The sequence below is a fragment of the Myotis davidii genome, unplaced genomic scaffold (assembly GCF_000327345.1).
Source record: "Myotis davidii unplaced genomic scaffold, ASM32734v1 scaffold167, whole genome shotgun sequence".
Taxonomy (NCBI): Eukaryota; Metazoa; Chordata; class Mammalia; order Chiroptera; family Vespertilionidae; genus Myotis; species Myotis davidii.
Window position 1 is genome coordinate 6,740,842 of NW_006300048.1, and position 17,737 is coordinate 6,758,578.

At 40.9% G+C, this 17,737-nt stretch overlaps 2 protein-coding genes across 3 annotated transcripts in view; one reads left to right on the forward strand and one right to left on the reverse strand.

Moving 5' to 3' along the window:
• The window catches only part of CENPQ (centromere protein Q), a 17,574-nt gene extending 13,205 nt beyond the window's left edge, over positions 1-4,369 (reverse strand). The window contains exons 1-4 of the mRNA XM_015572165.1: positions 4,292-4,369; positions 3,839-4,028; positions 974-1,117; positions 141-195 (exon numbers count right to left, since the gene is read on the reverse strand). Of these exons, the coding sequence (XP_015427651.1) occupies positions 141-195; positions 974-1,075 (157 nt within the window). The 5' untranslated portion in view covers positions 1,076-1,117; positions 3,839-4,028; positions 4,292-4,369. The remainder of the gene's footprint in view (positions 1-140; positions 196-973; positions 1,118-3,838; positions 4,029-4,291) is intronic.
• An 87-nt stretch (positions 4,370-4,456) lies between these two features.
• MUT (methylmalonyl-CoA mutase) overlaps positions 4,457-17,737 on the forward strand; it is a 38,461-nt gene continuing 25,180 nt past the window's right edge. Inside the window, exons 1-3 of one of the 2 annotated variants that reach the window (XM_006776423.2) lie at positions 4,457-4,834; positions 12,148-12,572; positions 13,828-14,195. In XM_006776423.2, coding sequence (XP_006776486.1) covers positions 12,188-12,572; positions 13,828-14,195 — 753 coding nt within the window. In that variant the 5' untranslated portion in view covers positions 4,457-4,834; positions 12,148-12,187. The remainder of the gene's footprint in view (positions 4,835-12,147; positions 12,573-13,827; positions 14,196-17,737) is intronic. The other variant, XM_006776422.2, reaches the window with a different exon arrangement.

Sequence of the window (17,737 nt, forward strand, 5' to 3'; positions counted from 1 at the left end):
TATTCTTGCAAAAATGAGAATGCTGCAGTTTGTTACTATCCTTTGCTTTTGCAGAACTCATAACCAAGATACTGATAATTTTTTCATGAATAAGCATAGCTTGAGAAAGGCCAGTTCAACAAGATATAGAAAAGAAATACCTTTAGAAGACAGATGCTTTGGATGATTTTTATTTTTTTTCACTGTGTTTTTAACCTAGAGGGGAAAACATGTGCACATACACAGGAAGAATTAAACACCAGATAAAAAAATTTTTGCTTTGGCAATAGATTTGTCACTTATTTGGAAGAGTATTCATATAACTTTTGCCTAGGTAGAAAAAAGTATATTGCCACTTTTACAGAAAGAGGGCATGTACTTGTCTCAGGCAAAAAATACAACTAAAGCAACTCCTGGACAATGGTAATAATGTATAATAGAATGTCCTAGGATCTCAAACAATGTTTTAAAGAAATAATTTCTCATTTTGCCAGCAAAATAGTGTTACATACGTAATCTGCAAAACAAATAGCGGCACTGCCTAATACAGGGTAAAACGGAAGAAAAAATGTGATTATTTAGTCATTTATTCTTTTAAAAGAGATGGTAAAGTCATGGTAGGAAAAAGCTAATTCCCACAGAACTAATTTTTCTCTATCTTAATAAAAATCTCCTCCACCAGCTGTCATATTCTCTTCTTTTAACATATGAATGCCGTAGAATTTGTATCCTTTATTCCTAGTCTTCCCATTTAAATTCTTTAGCAATGCCCTATGACCCACTCCTGCCCAAAGAATTCTGATTAATATCTTCAGAATTGAAGCAAACAATGTCTGTCTGAGAACTTTTACAAATCATGCTGTAACAGCTCCCACATAATATGAATTACTATAATTTCCAGTAAAAGTAGCCTTTAGTTTTCATATACTCCTTTACAGAGAAAAGATGATATTTCTAATGAGTTCTGGATGATAAACTAGGTTATTTTCATTACCTCCTTCTCTGATAACTCCACTTCCTTATCATCAATTTTTCTTTTTGGATTTCTTTTTAACTGTTGAGACCTCTTCTTGGAAGCATTTGCTTTGCTAGACATCTTGATCTAAATAGAACAATTCTAACAGTGCTCCAAAAAAATCTGTAAAAATGAAAAGGACAGAAACATGCCTAAGACTTGCATATTATTTTGTTCAAAAGACTACCTGTCTCTCTAAATATTCCCAATTGGCCTTTTAAGTATTTTAAACATTTAAGTAGATTTAAAAACAAGTAACATTGGTTCTTATTAGAATGAGAATAGCCAATTTAATTTCATTCTTAGAAATTTCTTCCATTTGCATGGCTTTAAAAAACCATTTAAAAATGTTTTTGCATCTATAACTTTATACTCCTCCATACAATAACATTATCTCCGTATTTAAATCCAAGAATATGGGAATATAAACTGTTGAATTGTCTTATTCTGGTCACAGATAACTTTGATATCTACTATCTCACAGGTATCACTCAGGTCTTCTTGTTTTAAACTTAATGGATTTATCATTCAACTTATGCCAAAAATGGAAGAAGGTAATTTTTAGAATTATACAATGAATCTAACTTGTGCAGATTAATGTGGTAGTTTTGGGTGTAAGGAGTTAAGCTATGTAACTGTCTGGATTATGTGCATTTTGACAAGAGCACAGAAGTATACTGATTCCTCTGTCCCTCCCACAAATAAAAAAACAGGTACAGGAGTGGAGTGATAGCATCAATGACAAAATTTAGAATAAAAGTTACCCTTTTTCCATCTAATAATTTTTAATCACCAAACTCATTTCTGCTAAAAGGAACAGAGGAATAGGATATTTATTCTTGCATTAGGTTATCAGGACTAGATAGCCAGAAATTAGGTACAATATACATGGAGATATGTAATACACATATACATCCATACATAAATTCCTATAGTGCTTCTAAGTATAGAAACTGAGAGTATTGATTTAGAAACTTTTATAACAATTTGACAACTTTGTCTATATTGAATCTGATCATAAAATAATTGGCTTTGCTTTTTTCTTTTTAGATTTCATTTTGCTAGTAATTTATTTTATTCCTAAAATATAGACTGTTTTTTAGAGTATTTTTAGGTTTACAGCAAAATTGAGCAGAAAGTACAGAGTTCCAATATACCTGTATACCACCTCCCGCCCCTACCCAACCCCACCATCAACATCCCACACCAGAGTGGTACATTTGCTACAATTTATGAACCTACATTGATACATGACACCATGCAGAGTTTGTAGCAAGCATGTCAAAGGTGCGGTGCGGCCTGGGTGTGGCCCACAACAAATATTTTTTGCAGCCCAGCCAATATAACAGTATGTAAGCAACATTTTAATAAACATTTTGAAACAATTTTTACAATATCCTGTTATACATAATTATTAATAATGAACTACAATGTTCACTAATGATTACTATAATAACGTTGCATTCATTTCCCTTATGCGCCTTATGTGCAGGGGCACCATTTCTCTCCACTAATACTAGCAGCGAATATTTTAGCAGCCGATTGCCACGTCATTAGTCTTGGACTGACTTGTTTGGTGTGCGCAACAGGAAATATTTTGCTTTCAAAGAACAAGAAAAAGAGGTTTACTTGCATTACTCTTATTAATTTGTGCAGTTATTCAGTGTCTGGTAAATTAATGTTCCAGAAAAAATACTAATTTTTATTAGAATGTTCTATTATTTTATGTTAACGGTAACTCATTTATTTTAGCCCTTTGTATTCAGCATCTCTCTATCGAAAGAAACCTACATTTCTATGAAAATCAAAGCTTTTGTTTTTTGCGGCCCACATAAACGTAAACCTTGTTTATTTGGCCCCTGTTAGCCTTTGAGTTTGACTAGCAATTCATTTTTAATTGCATTTTACAAGTGTCAGATGTGACTGATTAAAAACTAAAAAAACAAAAATTGGTCCTTTATCACTTTGAGAAACACCGTTTTCACCGAGCAAAAAGTTTCTCAACCTTGGCACTACGCTGCACTAACAGTGGGAACGGGCTAATTCTCTGTTGTGGGTGCTGTCCTCTGCACCCAAGGATGTTTAGCAGCATCCCTGGCTTTCACCCACAAGAGTAAGTAGCACCTTCCCCAGTTGTGACAGCCGGGATGATCTCCAGACCTTATCAACTGCGGCTGCAGTGAAATCGCCCGGGCTGGGAACCACTGCAAGAGTGAGAACACATTGCCCAGGCTCCACATCCTGGCTCTGCCATGTAACTAGCTGCAGAGCCCTGGCCAAATAAACTTGCTCACGTTCCCACTGGTAAGATGGGTTAATAAAAGTACCAACACCAAAGGCTGGTGTAAAGCTCAAATTTTGTGCAGCACACAGCAACTGCCTGGAACAATATCTGGGATATAGCTCAAAAAAAAAAAAAAAGGAATACAAATTTTAGATCCACAGGAAACAGCTTAGTGGGTACAGATACAAAAAAACCAACAACCCACAATTATGATTGACAGTTATATACAATGTGACAAATATTATAAGACAAATGAGTGAATGACTATCTAAAGACGGTGTGTGAGAGAGAATATACAGTATTCAGATAAAAAAATTAATATTTGAGTTACATTTTGAAATACTGAGCCAGAAGGACAATGACGTCTTGGCGAGAAAGGAGCGAACACCCGATGACAGAACAGCGTGAAGAGACGGGTGCGTTCCGCGACCCTTGCACGTGCCCCGGAGGCCTGGACAGAAATAACGGGGACGGTGGCCGGGGCCGACTTCATTGTGCGGGAAGAACGCACGCTTTCCGGGGTGGGACACAGGGAGGACCGAGGCTGCCCGCTTCCTTACCAGCTTGCTGACACTCGCGGAAACCAAGGCTCTCAGTCCCGACCTCGGCGAGGGCAGAAGATGTGGGCACCGCGAGTGGCAAAACACAAGCCCAATGTTGACCTCTGGACAGTGACGCCGGCGGCCGCCGACCGCAGGGGCTTCAAGGCCAGACACTAAGCTCCGAGGCGGCGCCGGGTCCCGCCACGGGCTGCAGGGAGATGACGGCAGGGGGACGAGGGTGAGGATGGTTCGCGGAAGGGAGGGGCGAACCAGCATGGCTCCACTCCCTCCTCGCGAGTCAAATAATCCAACCCGTGGCCCGGCAGGGCAGACCGGCTCGCACTCCCCCGCCTTCGGAAAAGCCACCTCACGCTTCTCAAATGCAAACCGCGGAGTTTGCCACGAACGGGTGGGTCACAAAACTCCCTCTCGTACCGCACCCACGGGCCAGGCAAGGCTTTCACTACTCACCCACCGCTCCCCTCGAACCATTCAGCGAGGCGGACTCGCCGCGATTCGCGCTCAAACCGTCAAACCGGGGAAACCCGGAAGTGGCCTGGTAGAGACCGGAAGCGCCCCGAGCGAGAAGTAGGCGGCTAGCCACGCCCTGACGTCATCCGGAGCGCGCCCCCGAGTGCTCGAGGTGATTGGCTGGAAGGAGGGCGTTGTCGACCTACGCCCCCCGACTGGCTCGCTCGCGGGGGGCCCGCTGCGTGGACCTCTGGCTGGGGGGGCCTGGGGCGCCCCGCTTTCGCCGCGTTCTCGCGGTGCCCAGATCCGAGACCGACCGGCCGGTGAGTAGGACGTGCACAGTGGGGCACGTCAGCCTTTACCGTCCCTCCGTTCTTCTGGCTCCTTCCCCCCTCACCCCGTCCTCTGAGCCTCTGACCTCTCCACCTCCAACTTCTTCCTGCGCGTCCCGCTCGGACGGGATCCCGCTCTCCTCTACCGTATCCTGAGGCTTAGGTTCGCCTCCGACCGCTCACTCTCAGGGAGGCCTTTGCGAGTTGAGAGGTACTGCGGGGCAGGTGTTTTTCTCGGGTCGGGGGCCGTGTCGCCATGTTCCCTGGCCACCCAAGCACCCCGAGGCTCCTAGGCAGAGGTCACTTGGATGGTTGCAGAAGGGTGCGTGGGCGCCGCATGTTACTGTGAGTGTGAGTGTGTGTGTGTGTAAGGTGGCGGTACTCCAAGTGACTTTCGGTTTGCAGGTAACGGAAAGTCAGATATAAATTGACGTAAAATTGTAAATTACTAACTTGTTCTCCGTTCTATCTAGAAAGAGAGCGTTATATCAGAAGGTCGAAAACGTGGATAGTGTATGTGTGGTTTTAGATCACTTGATTATTTGTCCCCCCCGCATATGTTATGTTTAATGATTTATTTATGCTAATATTTAATATGCATGTTCTAGGTTGTCATCTCCAATCCAAATTTGCCGAACACTGGAAGTTGGTTGGTTCTTTTTTTTTCTTTTAAATATTTTTATTGATTTCAGAGAGGAAAGGAGGAGGAGAGAGAGAAACATCAATGATGAGAGAGAATCGTTTATCAGCTGCCTCCTGCATGCCCCCTACTGTGGATGGAGCCAGCAACCGTGACCCGCTGGTGCATAGGTCCACGCTCAACCACTGAGCTGTGCTGGTAGGGCAGAGGTGACTAGTTATTGAAACATTAATGCGGAGCTACATGTAAACAGCCAAAACTTGAAGGTTATTTGCTTTGCAAGTTGCTTCTTTGAATGCTTGAAGCTTCTCTTTCAAAAATGTTTTTATTGATTTCAGAGAGGAAGGGAGTGGAGAGAGGTATAAACATCAATGATGAAAGAATCATTTATCAGCTGTCTCCTGCACGCCCGTATTGGAGATCCAGCTGGCAACTTGGCATGTGCCCTAACTGGGAATCCAGCCGTGACCTGCTGGGTCATAGGTCCTCACTCAACCACTGAGCAACACGTGCTTGATTCGAAGCCTCTCTTGATGGGTCTGAGAAAATTTAGAAGTCCTGTTGCCATCAGCAGTTGTTGTGTGCTTATCTAAAAACTAGAGGCCTGGTGCATGAAATTCGTGCATGGGGGTGGAGGGGTCTCTCAGCCTGGCCTGCACCCTCTTGCAATCTGGGACCCCTCTGGGGATGTCCGGCTGCTGGTGTTTAGGCCTGATCCCACAGGGATCCCTGCGGGATCAGGCCTAAACTGGAAGTTGGACATCCCTCTCACAACCCGGGACCACTGGCTCCTAACCGCTCACCTGTCTGCCTGATCACCCCTAACCACTCTGCCTGCCTGATGCCCCTAACCACTCTGTTTGCCTGCCTGATCACCCTTAACTGCTTGCCTGCCTGCCTGATCGCCCCTAACTGCCTCTGCCTTGACCGCCGCCACTGTGGCTTCATCTGGAATGACGTCTGGAAGGTCGTTTGGCTGGCTGGTCTAATTAGCATATTATGATTTTATTATTATAGATGATGTTTATTTCCAGCCTGTATCAATTTGCCATGTGATTTTCAGGAAGTAAGTTTTGTAGGGTTTTTTCTAATCATTTGTTCAGATTTAAGAAAGCGCATGATTATTTTGTGTGAAGTGTGATATTTCCTGTCTACAGTCTAATCTCAAGACAGTTTTCAAATTACTTTTAATATCATTACTAGAGGCCCGATGCACAGATTCATGCATTGGTGGGGTCCCTCAGCCTGGCCTGCGGGGATTGGGCTGAAACCGGCAGTCTGACATCCCCCGTAGTAGTGCACGAAGCAGCAGGTGGCCTGGGAGGAGCCCGAGCATGGCCAGCGCCACTCCCACTCATTCTGGCCCCACTGCATCTGCCACTGCGCAGTAGCGCTGCCACAGAGGCGGGAGACGCACCATCGCAGCTGCTCTTGCCAGCCATGAGTTCGGCGTCTGGCACCCATGGGTCAGCTGAGCAGAGCTCCCACTGTGGGAGAGCACTGACCACCGGGGGCAGCTCCTGTGTTGAGCATCTGCCCCCTGGTGGTCAGTAAATGTCATAGCTACTGGCTGGTCATCTGGTTGGTTAGGCTTTTATATATATAGGATATATATAGATTACACTAATGGTTCAGTTATAACTTAATTATTCTTCTCACCCACTTTTGAAGCTAATACATGTAGTGTGTGGCTTGTTAGATGGATGACAAAGATCCCGTGGATTTCATAAATTAAAAATCATAATAGCTTTTAAAATGAGTCTGGCCGGTGTGGCTCAGTGGTTGAATGTTGCAGGGAACCAGGAGGTCACGTTTTGGTTCCTGGTAGGGGCACATGTCGGGTTGGGCCTCCATCCCCAATTAGGGGTGTGCACAAGGCAGCCAATCAATGATTATCTCTCAGCATTGATGTTTCTCTCTCTTCCTCTCCCTTCCTCTCTGAAATCAATAAAAATATATTTAAAAAATTTAAAAACTGGGAATTGTTTTTGTTGTATTTCCATTAGATTTTATGTATTTTTAGCTAGTTGAACATATTGTATTTACAATTTTTTATCCTGATTCTTTCACTTGATACTTTTTGAGCCTATCTCCTTTTTAAAGAGACTATGTATAACATATTTAAAATTTTGACCTATGTATAATATATTTACACTAGAGACCCAGTGCAAACATTCGTGGCCTTAGCCCAGCTTGTGCCCTTTTGCAGTCCAGGAACCCTTGGGGGATGTCCTGCTGATGGCTGTAGGGAGCGGACCTAAGCTTCAGTTGGGCATCCTTAGCGCTGCCGCGGAGGCGAGCCACTGCACTCACCAGCCATCAGCCCAGCTTCTGGCTGAGTGGCACGCCCCCTGTGGGAGCGCAGTGACCACCAGGGGACAGCTCCTGCATTGAGCATCTGCCCCCTGGTGGTCAGTGTGCATCACAGTGACTGGTTGTTCCACTATTCAGTCAATTTGCATATTACACTTTTATTATATAGGATGTAAGTGCACATGCAGTAATTGTACAGTTTGACAAATTTCCACAAACTGAATACATCTATATAATCAGCATTTAAGTCAAGACCACCTCAAAAACTCCTCTCTTGCCCTCTTTCTGTACTAGCCACTATGAGTAACTATTCTCCCTTCTAACATCAAAGATTAGTTTTGGTGATTTTTAAAATACATTTTAATGGCTACATAAAATTCTATCATTTGTATTTTGCTATAATTATTTATTCCTATGTTGTCGATTATCTTTCTAACTCTTCTTTATTACAAGTAAAGCTAGAGGGAACACATATTTTATGTAGTAACTTTCCTAGAAAAGATGTTCCTCAGTGGAATGGCAGTATCATTCTGAAACTTCTTGTACATATTTCCAGTTTGTTTTCTGAAGTGGTTAAAGCAACTAATACTCCCATAAGTGGTTTATGTGTTTTGTTTCACAACCCTCTATAAAAGTTGGGTATTTTTATTTTCTTTTAAGCTTTACTATAGTAAGAAATGATATGGAAACTAGAATTTTAAGCTCACATTACTTCTTTTTTAAAAAAATATACTTTATTAATTTTTTACAGAGAGGAAGGGAGAGGGATAGAGAGTTAGAAACATCAATGAGAGAGAAACATCGATCAGCTGCCTCCTGCAAACCCCCACTGGGGATATGTCCACAACCAAGGTACATGCCCTTGACTGGAATCGAACCTGGGACCCTTCGGTCCGCAGGCCGACGCTCTATCCACTGAGCCAAACCGGTCAGGGCTCACATTACTTCTTGACTTACCTATTATAAAACAATATGGCATGATGGATATATTATAAAATTTGCATATCAGAATATTTTAAAATACTAGGTTCTAACAAGTAGCAATTCAGATAGTTTACTGCTTTGTGGAATTTTGATCAAGCTATTTTATTTCTTTACTAGGGGCCCGATGCACAAAGATTCGTGCACTGGGGGGGAGGTGGTGGTGGAGGAGGGGTCCTTCAGCCCAACCTGCACCCTCTCCAATCTGGGAGCCCTCAGGGGAGCCCTCTCCAATCCAGGAGTCTCTGTCTGTCTTTGCAATCATATGAGTGAATTGTCTGAGACCCCCAGCCCAGTTTGGTTTGTTGCTCACAGAATAATAAAGGCATTTTTTTTCTTTGCTTCATTGGTGGAGATTTCCTGGGAGTTTTAGATATTTTCCTTTAATTTTTCCTAGACACTCTGATTTTACCTATGTCTCTCACCTTTGCTTTCCCTCCATCCCTAAAAAGGGGGCCAGTTCACTGTCCCTCAGACTGTTGGAGGGCCGGACTATAGTTTATAAAAAACAAACTATGAACAAATTCCTATGCACACTGCACATATCTTATTTTGAAGTAAAAAACCAAAACGGAAACAAATACAATATATGTATTTGCATGTGGCCCACGGGCCGTAGTTTGAGGACCCCTGGTCTAGGAGATCTGTCTGCCACCAGAAATATGATTCCCAGCATTCCTGGTGCTCCCCACGCTCTGGGTTTTCCCCAACCGAGGGAGCCAAGTCCTCCCAAGCCTCGGCTCTCCTGCTCTGCTCTCCGTCTGGTGACCGAGGGAGCCATGTCCCCCCAAGGGAACGACTGAGGGAGCGACCGATGGAGCCACGTACCCCCAAGCTGCCAGGTCTCCCACTCTGCTCTGTGTATGCAAATTACCCACCATCTTTGTTGGGTTAATTTGCATACTCTTTGGCTTGTGGGCATGGCTTTGGGCGTGGCTTGAGTGTAGTGGAGGGATGGTTAATTTGCATGTTGTTTATTATATAGGATTTCTGTGGACCTAAATTTCTACATAGTAAAATGATGAAATTGGACTTAATGGGAATTAGATACCTAATGTAAGACTCTGTGCTAGTTATAAGGAATATGTAGCTCTAATGTCAGACCAGTGTATAGTATAGACTAGCAGAGAAGAAATATGTATGTGTGTGTGTGTGTGTGTGTGTGTTTGTGCATGGGGGGTCCCCTCAGCCCAGCCTGCACCCTCTCCAATACAGGACCCCTTGGGGGACATCCCTCTTACAGTCCTGTACTGCTGGTTCCTAATTGCTCACCTGCCTGCCTGCCTGGTCGTCCCTAACTGCCCCCCCACTGCTGGCCTGATTGCCCTCACTGCCTCTGCATGCAGACTGGTTGGTCCTAACTGCCCCTCCCCCCCACTGGCCTGGTCTCCCCCAATTGCCCCCCTGATGGCCTGGTCGCCCCTAATGGTTCCCCCTGCCAGCCCGGTCCCCCTTGAAGGCCTCCCTACAGGCCTGGTCACCCCATACAGCCTGCTGTTCAGTTGTTTGGTCGTCCCTCACTAACCCCCTGCCGGCCTGGTCACCCTATGCAGCCTGCTTGTTCAGTCATTTGGTCGTCCCTCACTAACCCCCCTGCCAGTCTGGTCGCCCTATGCAGCCTGCTTGTTCAGTCGCTTGGTCGTCTGTCAATAACCCCCCTGCTGGGCTGGTCATAGACAGCCATCCTGTGAGGGTGTGAGGGTCAATTTGCCTATCACCTCTTTATTATATAGGATATTCATACAACTATAAACCTTCTTTTGCCACCCCCTATATATAGAGAGATGTATATATGATTTTATAGACATGTATTTTATGTAGATAACAAATGTATCTTACATAAATAAATGCATTTTATAGAAGCATAAAAGATAGTATTCTAATATGTTGTCACATGGGAGATGGTCTGTCTATATAAAAGGCTAATATGCTAAGTGTCCTTTCCTCCGTCTGGGTAATGACATCAAGTAGCAACACCCGGCTTCCTCTCCCTAGCCCCCCTTGCAGTTTCTTCAGCCCAGGAAGACTTTAGCCAGGTGGAAACACTATACACTGTAACCAAATATCTGTGAAGCGTTTTCCTGGGTCTCATCTCATTTGATCCTCACAGAAGTCCTGGAGTAGGTAGGAGACTCAGTGGAATCCTATTTTCTTTTCATTAGCCAGAAAACGGAGATTTAGAAAGCTTAGAACCTTGACCCAACTGAAAAGAAGTAAGAAATGGTGAACCTTGAAAATGACTTCAGGTTTTCTCACTGTGCAGAATATAGTCAAACACTGCTGCAGTTAAATATTTTATCCTTTGTTCTCCCTGCATGATCTACAATAATAATCTACTTCATGTTGATATTTACTGATGAGTTGCTGACAATTACCTGAAAGAGAAGTTGGGGTATTTCACTGGGCTGGAAAAAGTTTAGCTAAATCAGAAAGCAGGTCTAATTAAGCAAGTTTGTTCTATATCTATAAAAGGCTAAGTTGACTCGTGCATGTGCGATACATACTAGTAAAAAGCTCTCGCTGGTGCCACTCGCACGCATGTGTTTTGATCTGTCATTGTCAATTGTGAATTTGGTTGACATTTCTGTTATAGAGATGATACTTATTTCCAGCCTGTTCAGGGTGAATAGTGACATCAATATATTTCTTCTAATTAATTTCCTTTCAGTGTGCACAAATTCGTGCATTGAGCCACTTGTAGATGTATAAATAGGAAAACGGAGTTCTATAGATTACTGAAGAGGCCATTTAGCCCAGCTTGTGGATTCAAGGAGAGGCTGTGAGTATATTAGTTCAATTCAAGGCCTTTGAAATGGGACTGCCTAGATTCAAATGCTGGCTCTTTTGTGCCTCAGTTTCCTTGTCTGTAATAATATTAGTACCTATTTCTTAGTGTTGTGAAAATTAAAATTGGTACTTTATGTATAAACTTCTTAAAGCAGTGCTGGGCCCATAGAAAGCCCTGTATATTAGAGATGATATCTTAGCTGAATTAGCCAAATAAGAACATTCTAGGGAGGTGGGAGAGCAAGAACAAATCAAAGAACTTTGACATATACAGGGAACTGTGGGTAATCCAGTACCTATAGAATACAGATTGAGGAAAAAGGCAGAGATGAGTCTGAGGGGCAAGCAGGTCATGAAGGCCTTAAATGCCTATTTGTCTTCCTTACCACTTTTTATCCAGCAGTCAACACAATGCCTGTCATTAAATAAGTGTTAAATGAAAACCTTTTGAATGAAAAGAATCAATTAAGATGCTATATACTATATCCTCTCTACAATGCAGAGTCTTTGAAAAATCTTTAAGAGCAGTGTGACTTCAGATTTGCGCTGCTGTCAGTGTGTAGAATAAATTATAGGGGCCAAGACTGGTTAGTAAAATCAGCTACAAGGCTATTGAGAAAGATGACTAGAACAATAATAGTAGTTGTGAGAAGACGGGCCAGTTATAAACTATCAGATACAGGAAACAGAAAAGAAGAAGAGATAAAATCACACTAATATACCTTCTTCCTTTTCTTTTCTCACTAATAGCTCCCATTTTGCCTTTCTCTTGTAAATAAATATACCCTGTGCTCTTTTTCTAGATCAGGTTTTGATTCTGTTGGGTGTTTTCCATGCTCCATCATGTTGAGGGCTAAGACTCGGCTTGTTTTGCTTTCACCTCATCATCTGAAGCAACTAAAAGAGTCATCAGGCTCCAGACTTATATGGCAAAGACTTCTACATCAAAAACAACCCCTTCACCCAGAATGGGCTGCCCTGGCTAAAAAGCAGCTGAAAGGCAAAAATCCAGAAGACCTAATATGGCGCACCCCAGAAGGGATCTCCATAAAGCCGTTATATTCCAGCAGGGATACCAAAGACTCACCTGAAGAACTTCCAGGAGTGAAGCCATTCACACGTGGACCATATCCCACCATGTACACTTTTAGGCCCTGGACCATCCGCCAGTATGCTGGCTTTAGCACTGTGGAAGAGAGCAATAAGTTCTATAAGGACAATATTAAGGGTGAGATTTAATGAGATATAATATTTATGATCAAACATACACTTTCTCATCTTGGTTTCTTTTTGAAGGGAGGTTGGCTAATCTCTGTAAAGATAATAGTTATTTTATAATTTTGTAGTTTAGATTGTATTCTGAAAACAATGAATGGTTTTCAACTTCCATGGTCAAAGGATAGGAGAGCCAGAATACAATACTCAGTTCTTTTTTTAAAAAAAAAAATATTTTATTGATTTTTTACAGAGAGGAAGGGAGAGGGCTAGAGAGTCAGAAACATCGATGAGAAACATTGATCAGCTGCCTCCTGCATGCCCCCTACTGGGAATGTGCCTGCAACCAAGGTATATGCCCTTGACTGGAATCGAACCTAGAACCCTTCAGTACACAGGCCGACGCTCTATCCACTGAGCCAAACTGGTCAGGGCAAAATACTCAGTTCTTGAAAGCAAAAAACACTTCCATGCACATTGTGTAAAAGAAATTAGGTGAAGTGAAATTGTAAGAAGAAAAGAGACATTGGCTTTGTCTTTGAAAAGTTTTAATAAACATTATTTCAGGGTAGGAATTGGAGGCTAAAAGGGATTAAGTGATGTCTAAAGAAAGTAATAAATAATAATGTGGTATAAATATATTCAGTGCAATCTGGCATTCATTCTCTGAAAATCATATTTACTATTTCTTCTTTCTGATCTATTATAAAGTCATATTGTTTGAATGCTGGACTTGAGAGTCTATAACTTTGTATTGGCCATAGAGGACTGAACTTATATTTAGTGTAGAATATTTCAGCTTTTCACATCATTTTCATAGTTTCCCAGAATATTTGAGTAGCCAAGACATCCTATAATGACCATATTAAATGAAAAAAAATAAGTGAGCATAGAAATACTAAATACTGTTAACTATGTATAAACAGCCAAATCTTGACATGAATCATCAACATATTTCTATCAAAAATGGTTAAGATTCAAAAAATCCACAAATGGACGTAACATAAATGAGGTGTTTTGTTTTGTTTCTTTCATTCTGATAGTGAGGTCTGGAACTCAATTTGTGCATTTTAGCACATGGGAAACAACTGACTGTCTTAGGAAATAAAATATCTATTTTAATTTGTTTTGACATTTACAAACATAAAACTGTTTGTTATAAAAGTGTACTATGATGAGATGAATCAACACTTGCTAGTGATAGGAAAATCAGTTAACGTATATGCCACACTCTTTAATCTGACATTATGTTTTCTTTATATATTTAGCTGGCCAACAGGGATTATCAGTTGCCTTTGATCTGGCAACACATCGTGGCTATGATTCAGACAACCCTCGAGTCCGTGGTGATGTTGGAATGGCTGGAGTTGCAATTGACAGTGTGGAAGATACAAAAATTCTTTTTGACGGAATTCCTTTAGAAAGAATGTCAGTTTCCATGACCATGAATGGAGCAGTTATTCCAGTTCTTGCAAATTTTATAGTAACTGGAGAAGAGCAAGGTGTACCTAAAGAGAAACTTACTGGTACGATCCAAAATGATATACTAAAGGAGTTTATGGTCAGAAATACTTATATTTTTCCTCCAGAACCATCCATGAAAATTATTGCTGACATCTTCCAATATACAGCACAGGTATCTTTTGTGTTTATTATAGGTTTTTCTGTGGTTCTGTGAATGTAGGAATTTTTATAAAATACCATAACCTAATTTGAATTCAGTAACTGACTAATACTTATTGTAGTATAAAGTCAGATATGGGTTTTTTTGTCTTGTTTAGTTTTTGTGTATGTGTGCTGTTAGCTTCTTTTTTTTGGTCTTTCATGTACTAATGTTATGGTCTGTCATTAGCTGTAGAAATCTGGACACTAGACATTTACTGTATTTTCTTTATTATTAAAATTTTTATAATCAGAGAGGGCCCATAATTTATACTTCTTCATTTCTTCACTTGTGAATAGACACTGGTGTCAGACAGATGGGAATCAAAGTATCAGCTTTATTTCTGCTAAAATTGGATTAGAACAGCAGTTTTCAACCACTGTGTCCAGGATACACTGGTGTGCTGCAAGAATTTTTGAAACATGCAATACCTGACTATTTAGTTACAGGCATTGATCTCTTTTACCTTAGATTGCCAAATAAAAAAATGACAACAGCCAGTAGAACAATGGCCATCTGGTGTGAATGAATAAAAAAATGTAGCTATTTTTTTTTTGTTAGATCAGCAAAATATATATTTTTTGGTGTGCTGCATTATTTTAGTAGTTCATGTGTGCCATGAGATGAAAAAGATTGGAAATTGCTGGATTAAAAGGTATCACTTATATCTGCAACTACAATGAGTCTCCTAATATTTCACCCCTGAATTAGGTTCATCTTTCTCAATCAGAGTGGTGGGAAAATAAGACCTTGTAATGTTCTTATATTAACAGCAGTCCCTCCACAGGAAACCTAGTTTCTTAATTTCCCTTTGGATAATTCATATATTTATTTCTGCCCATCATTCTCACTTTGCTTCTTTTTAAAAAATATATAATTTAAGCATTTTAAAAAATGTTTTTATTGATTTTTAGAGAGAGAGGAAGGGAGAGGGATAGAGAGATAGAAACATCGATGAGAGAAACATCATTGATCAACTGCCTCGTGCACACCTTGTACTGGGGATCGAGCCCAAAACCTGGGCATGTGCCCTGACTGGGAATCGAACTGTGACTTCTTCGTTCCTGGGTCGATGAGCAAACCGGCCAGGCTCACTTTGTTTCTTGATAGCAATCCTCTCCTTTTCCTCAACAACCTTAAAGTTAGACCACTGTTTCATAGTAAAGGACAAATCTCACTCCCACCATCAAATCTGTATCTCTTTCACCTCTTAGAATTGCTATTATCTCAGAACTCTTACAAGTATTGCATATTCTCCTCTTTTTTTAAAAAAATATATTTTATTGATTTTTTACAAAGAGGAAGGGAGAGGGAGAGGGATAGAAAGTTAGAAACATCAATGAGAGAGAAACATCGATCAGCTGCCTCATGCACGCTCCCTACTGCGGATGTGCCTGCAACCAAGGTACATGCCCTTGACCGGAATCAAACCTGGGACCTTTGAGCCCGCAGGCCAATGCTCTATCCACTGAGCCAAACTGGTTAGGGCATATTCTCTTGAGACTTAGCCTTTATACTTTGCAGTTTTAGTTATTTTTATAGATTTCATCTGTCCATGAAAATGATACTGTATAGAATTACACATTTCTATCACCCTTTTCAATGTCAAGAACACATGCCCAGGAGGATAGCGTATGACAAACCCAGATATACAAAAAGTAGTGGCTTAAACTAAATAGGAGGCAGTTCTCTTTCATGTAGAAGTAGTAAGGTGGGGTGTCAGAAACCATCACAGTCATAGGGTTCCAGGTTCCTTTCATCTGGCTTCTCTTCTGTTGTAAGTGTGCCAGCTCAGGGGCCAGGTATGTTTGTATGAAGAGAGGGACCCGGCTTATCTGATAAAAGGTAAACTTCCAGAAGGAACAAACCAAATTTCTACTTGTATGCCTCAATGGACACACACCAGTAGTGAGGGAAGATTGGAAGTGCAGTTCTGGACATTGGCACTCTGAATTTATAGTTCAGGTATTATAGGAGAGTGGAGAATATACCAGCGTGTGCTGCCATACTTGTACATTTCACCTTGTAAAAGATCCTAATGTCCTCTACAAGCTCAAAATTGCTTTATATATAGTCCTTCGTAAAAATGATAAAAGTGCCAGTTTCAGATATTGATCAAATAATGTTGTATTGAAGTGCTTGTAAACTGTAAACTTTTGTATTATTCCTTAAAAAATTTCTAATCGTGGCCTAGTACACATGCCATAAAATTTACCATCTTAATAATTTTTAAGTGTATAGTTAGTGGCATTAAGTACGTTCACATTGTTTTTGCAGCCATCACCACCATTCATCTCCAGAACTCTTAATCTTGCAAAACTGAAACTCTGTATCTAAGTACTAACTTTCCATTATCCCCTCCTTCCTCACAACCACCATTCTACTTTTTAATCTTTATGAATTTGACTAAGCACCACATATAAAGGGAACCATATAGTATTTACCTTTGTACGACTGGCTCATCATTTAGCATAATGTCCTCATGGAGCATCCATGTTGTAGCATGTGTTAGACTATCCTCCCTTTTTAAGGCTGAATAATATTTCAATAGTCCAGTATTTTTATTATTAAAGAAATCCTGCTACTAAAAACTCTTCTTGGTAGAGAAGCACATGTTTGTTTCCTTGCTTCTTATTTGTAAATTCCCAGTATACTCAAGTAGTATCTTCTGTGGAATTCAAGTCCCTTATTGCTTTTGTGATGGAAAATTTTAAAGAGCTTTTAGTTAGTTATAAATAAAATATTTGCAAAGTAAAATACAGATAATCCACATGATAATGCTAGAACAACTAATTTTTTGTTGTTGTTAATTCTTACCCGAGGGTATTTTTTCCATTGATTTTAGAGAGAGTGGAAGGGAGGGGGAGAGACAGAGAGAGAGACACATCGATTGGTTGCCTATCGCACATGACCGAGACCCTTTAGTCACAGGCTGACGTTCTAATCACTGAGTACCGGCTAGGCCAACTTATTTTTTGTGTGCTTACTGTGCACTGACATAATACTCTGTGGTTTAGATGAATCATTTCATTTACTCCTACAACAACTTCATGAAGAAGGTACAATCATTATCTGTAGTTTATACTTTAGGAAATGCAGGAATAACAAGGTCGAGAAACTTGCCTGCAGTCAGTCTCATGGCTAGTTAAGTGACAGCTAGAATTTGAGCACTCTGATTCCAGAGCCCATGTTCTTAACCACTGTGACTTCCAGTTATCTTCCTGGTCACTTAGTATTTATTATTTTTTGTTTGGTTAATTTTTGGGAAGGATAATAACATGAAATTTTAGGAGAATAGTGGAAATGCTGTTTTCTTAGTAATTATGGTAGAAAGAATCTGTCTGAGATATGCATAGCATTAAATATCTCAGTAAATTAAACTGAAATCTTTGATTTTTGCCATTGATTTTATCCTGTTTTGTTTCAATATGTAGTACTTGGGATTGAATAATTTTCCTGTTTGTTTCTATATTGTGTACTTACTCATGTTCACTGACTTCATTCAAATAAGATAA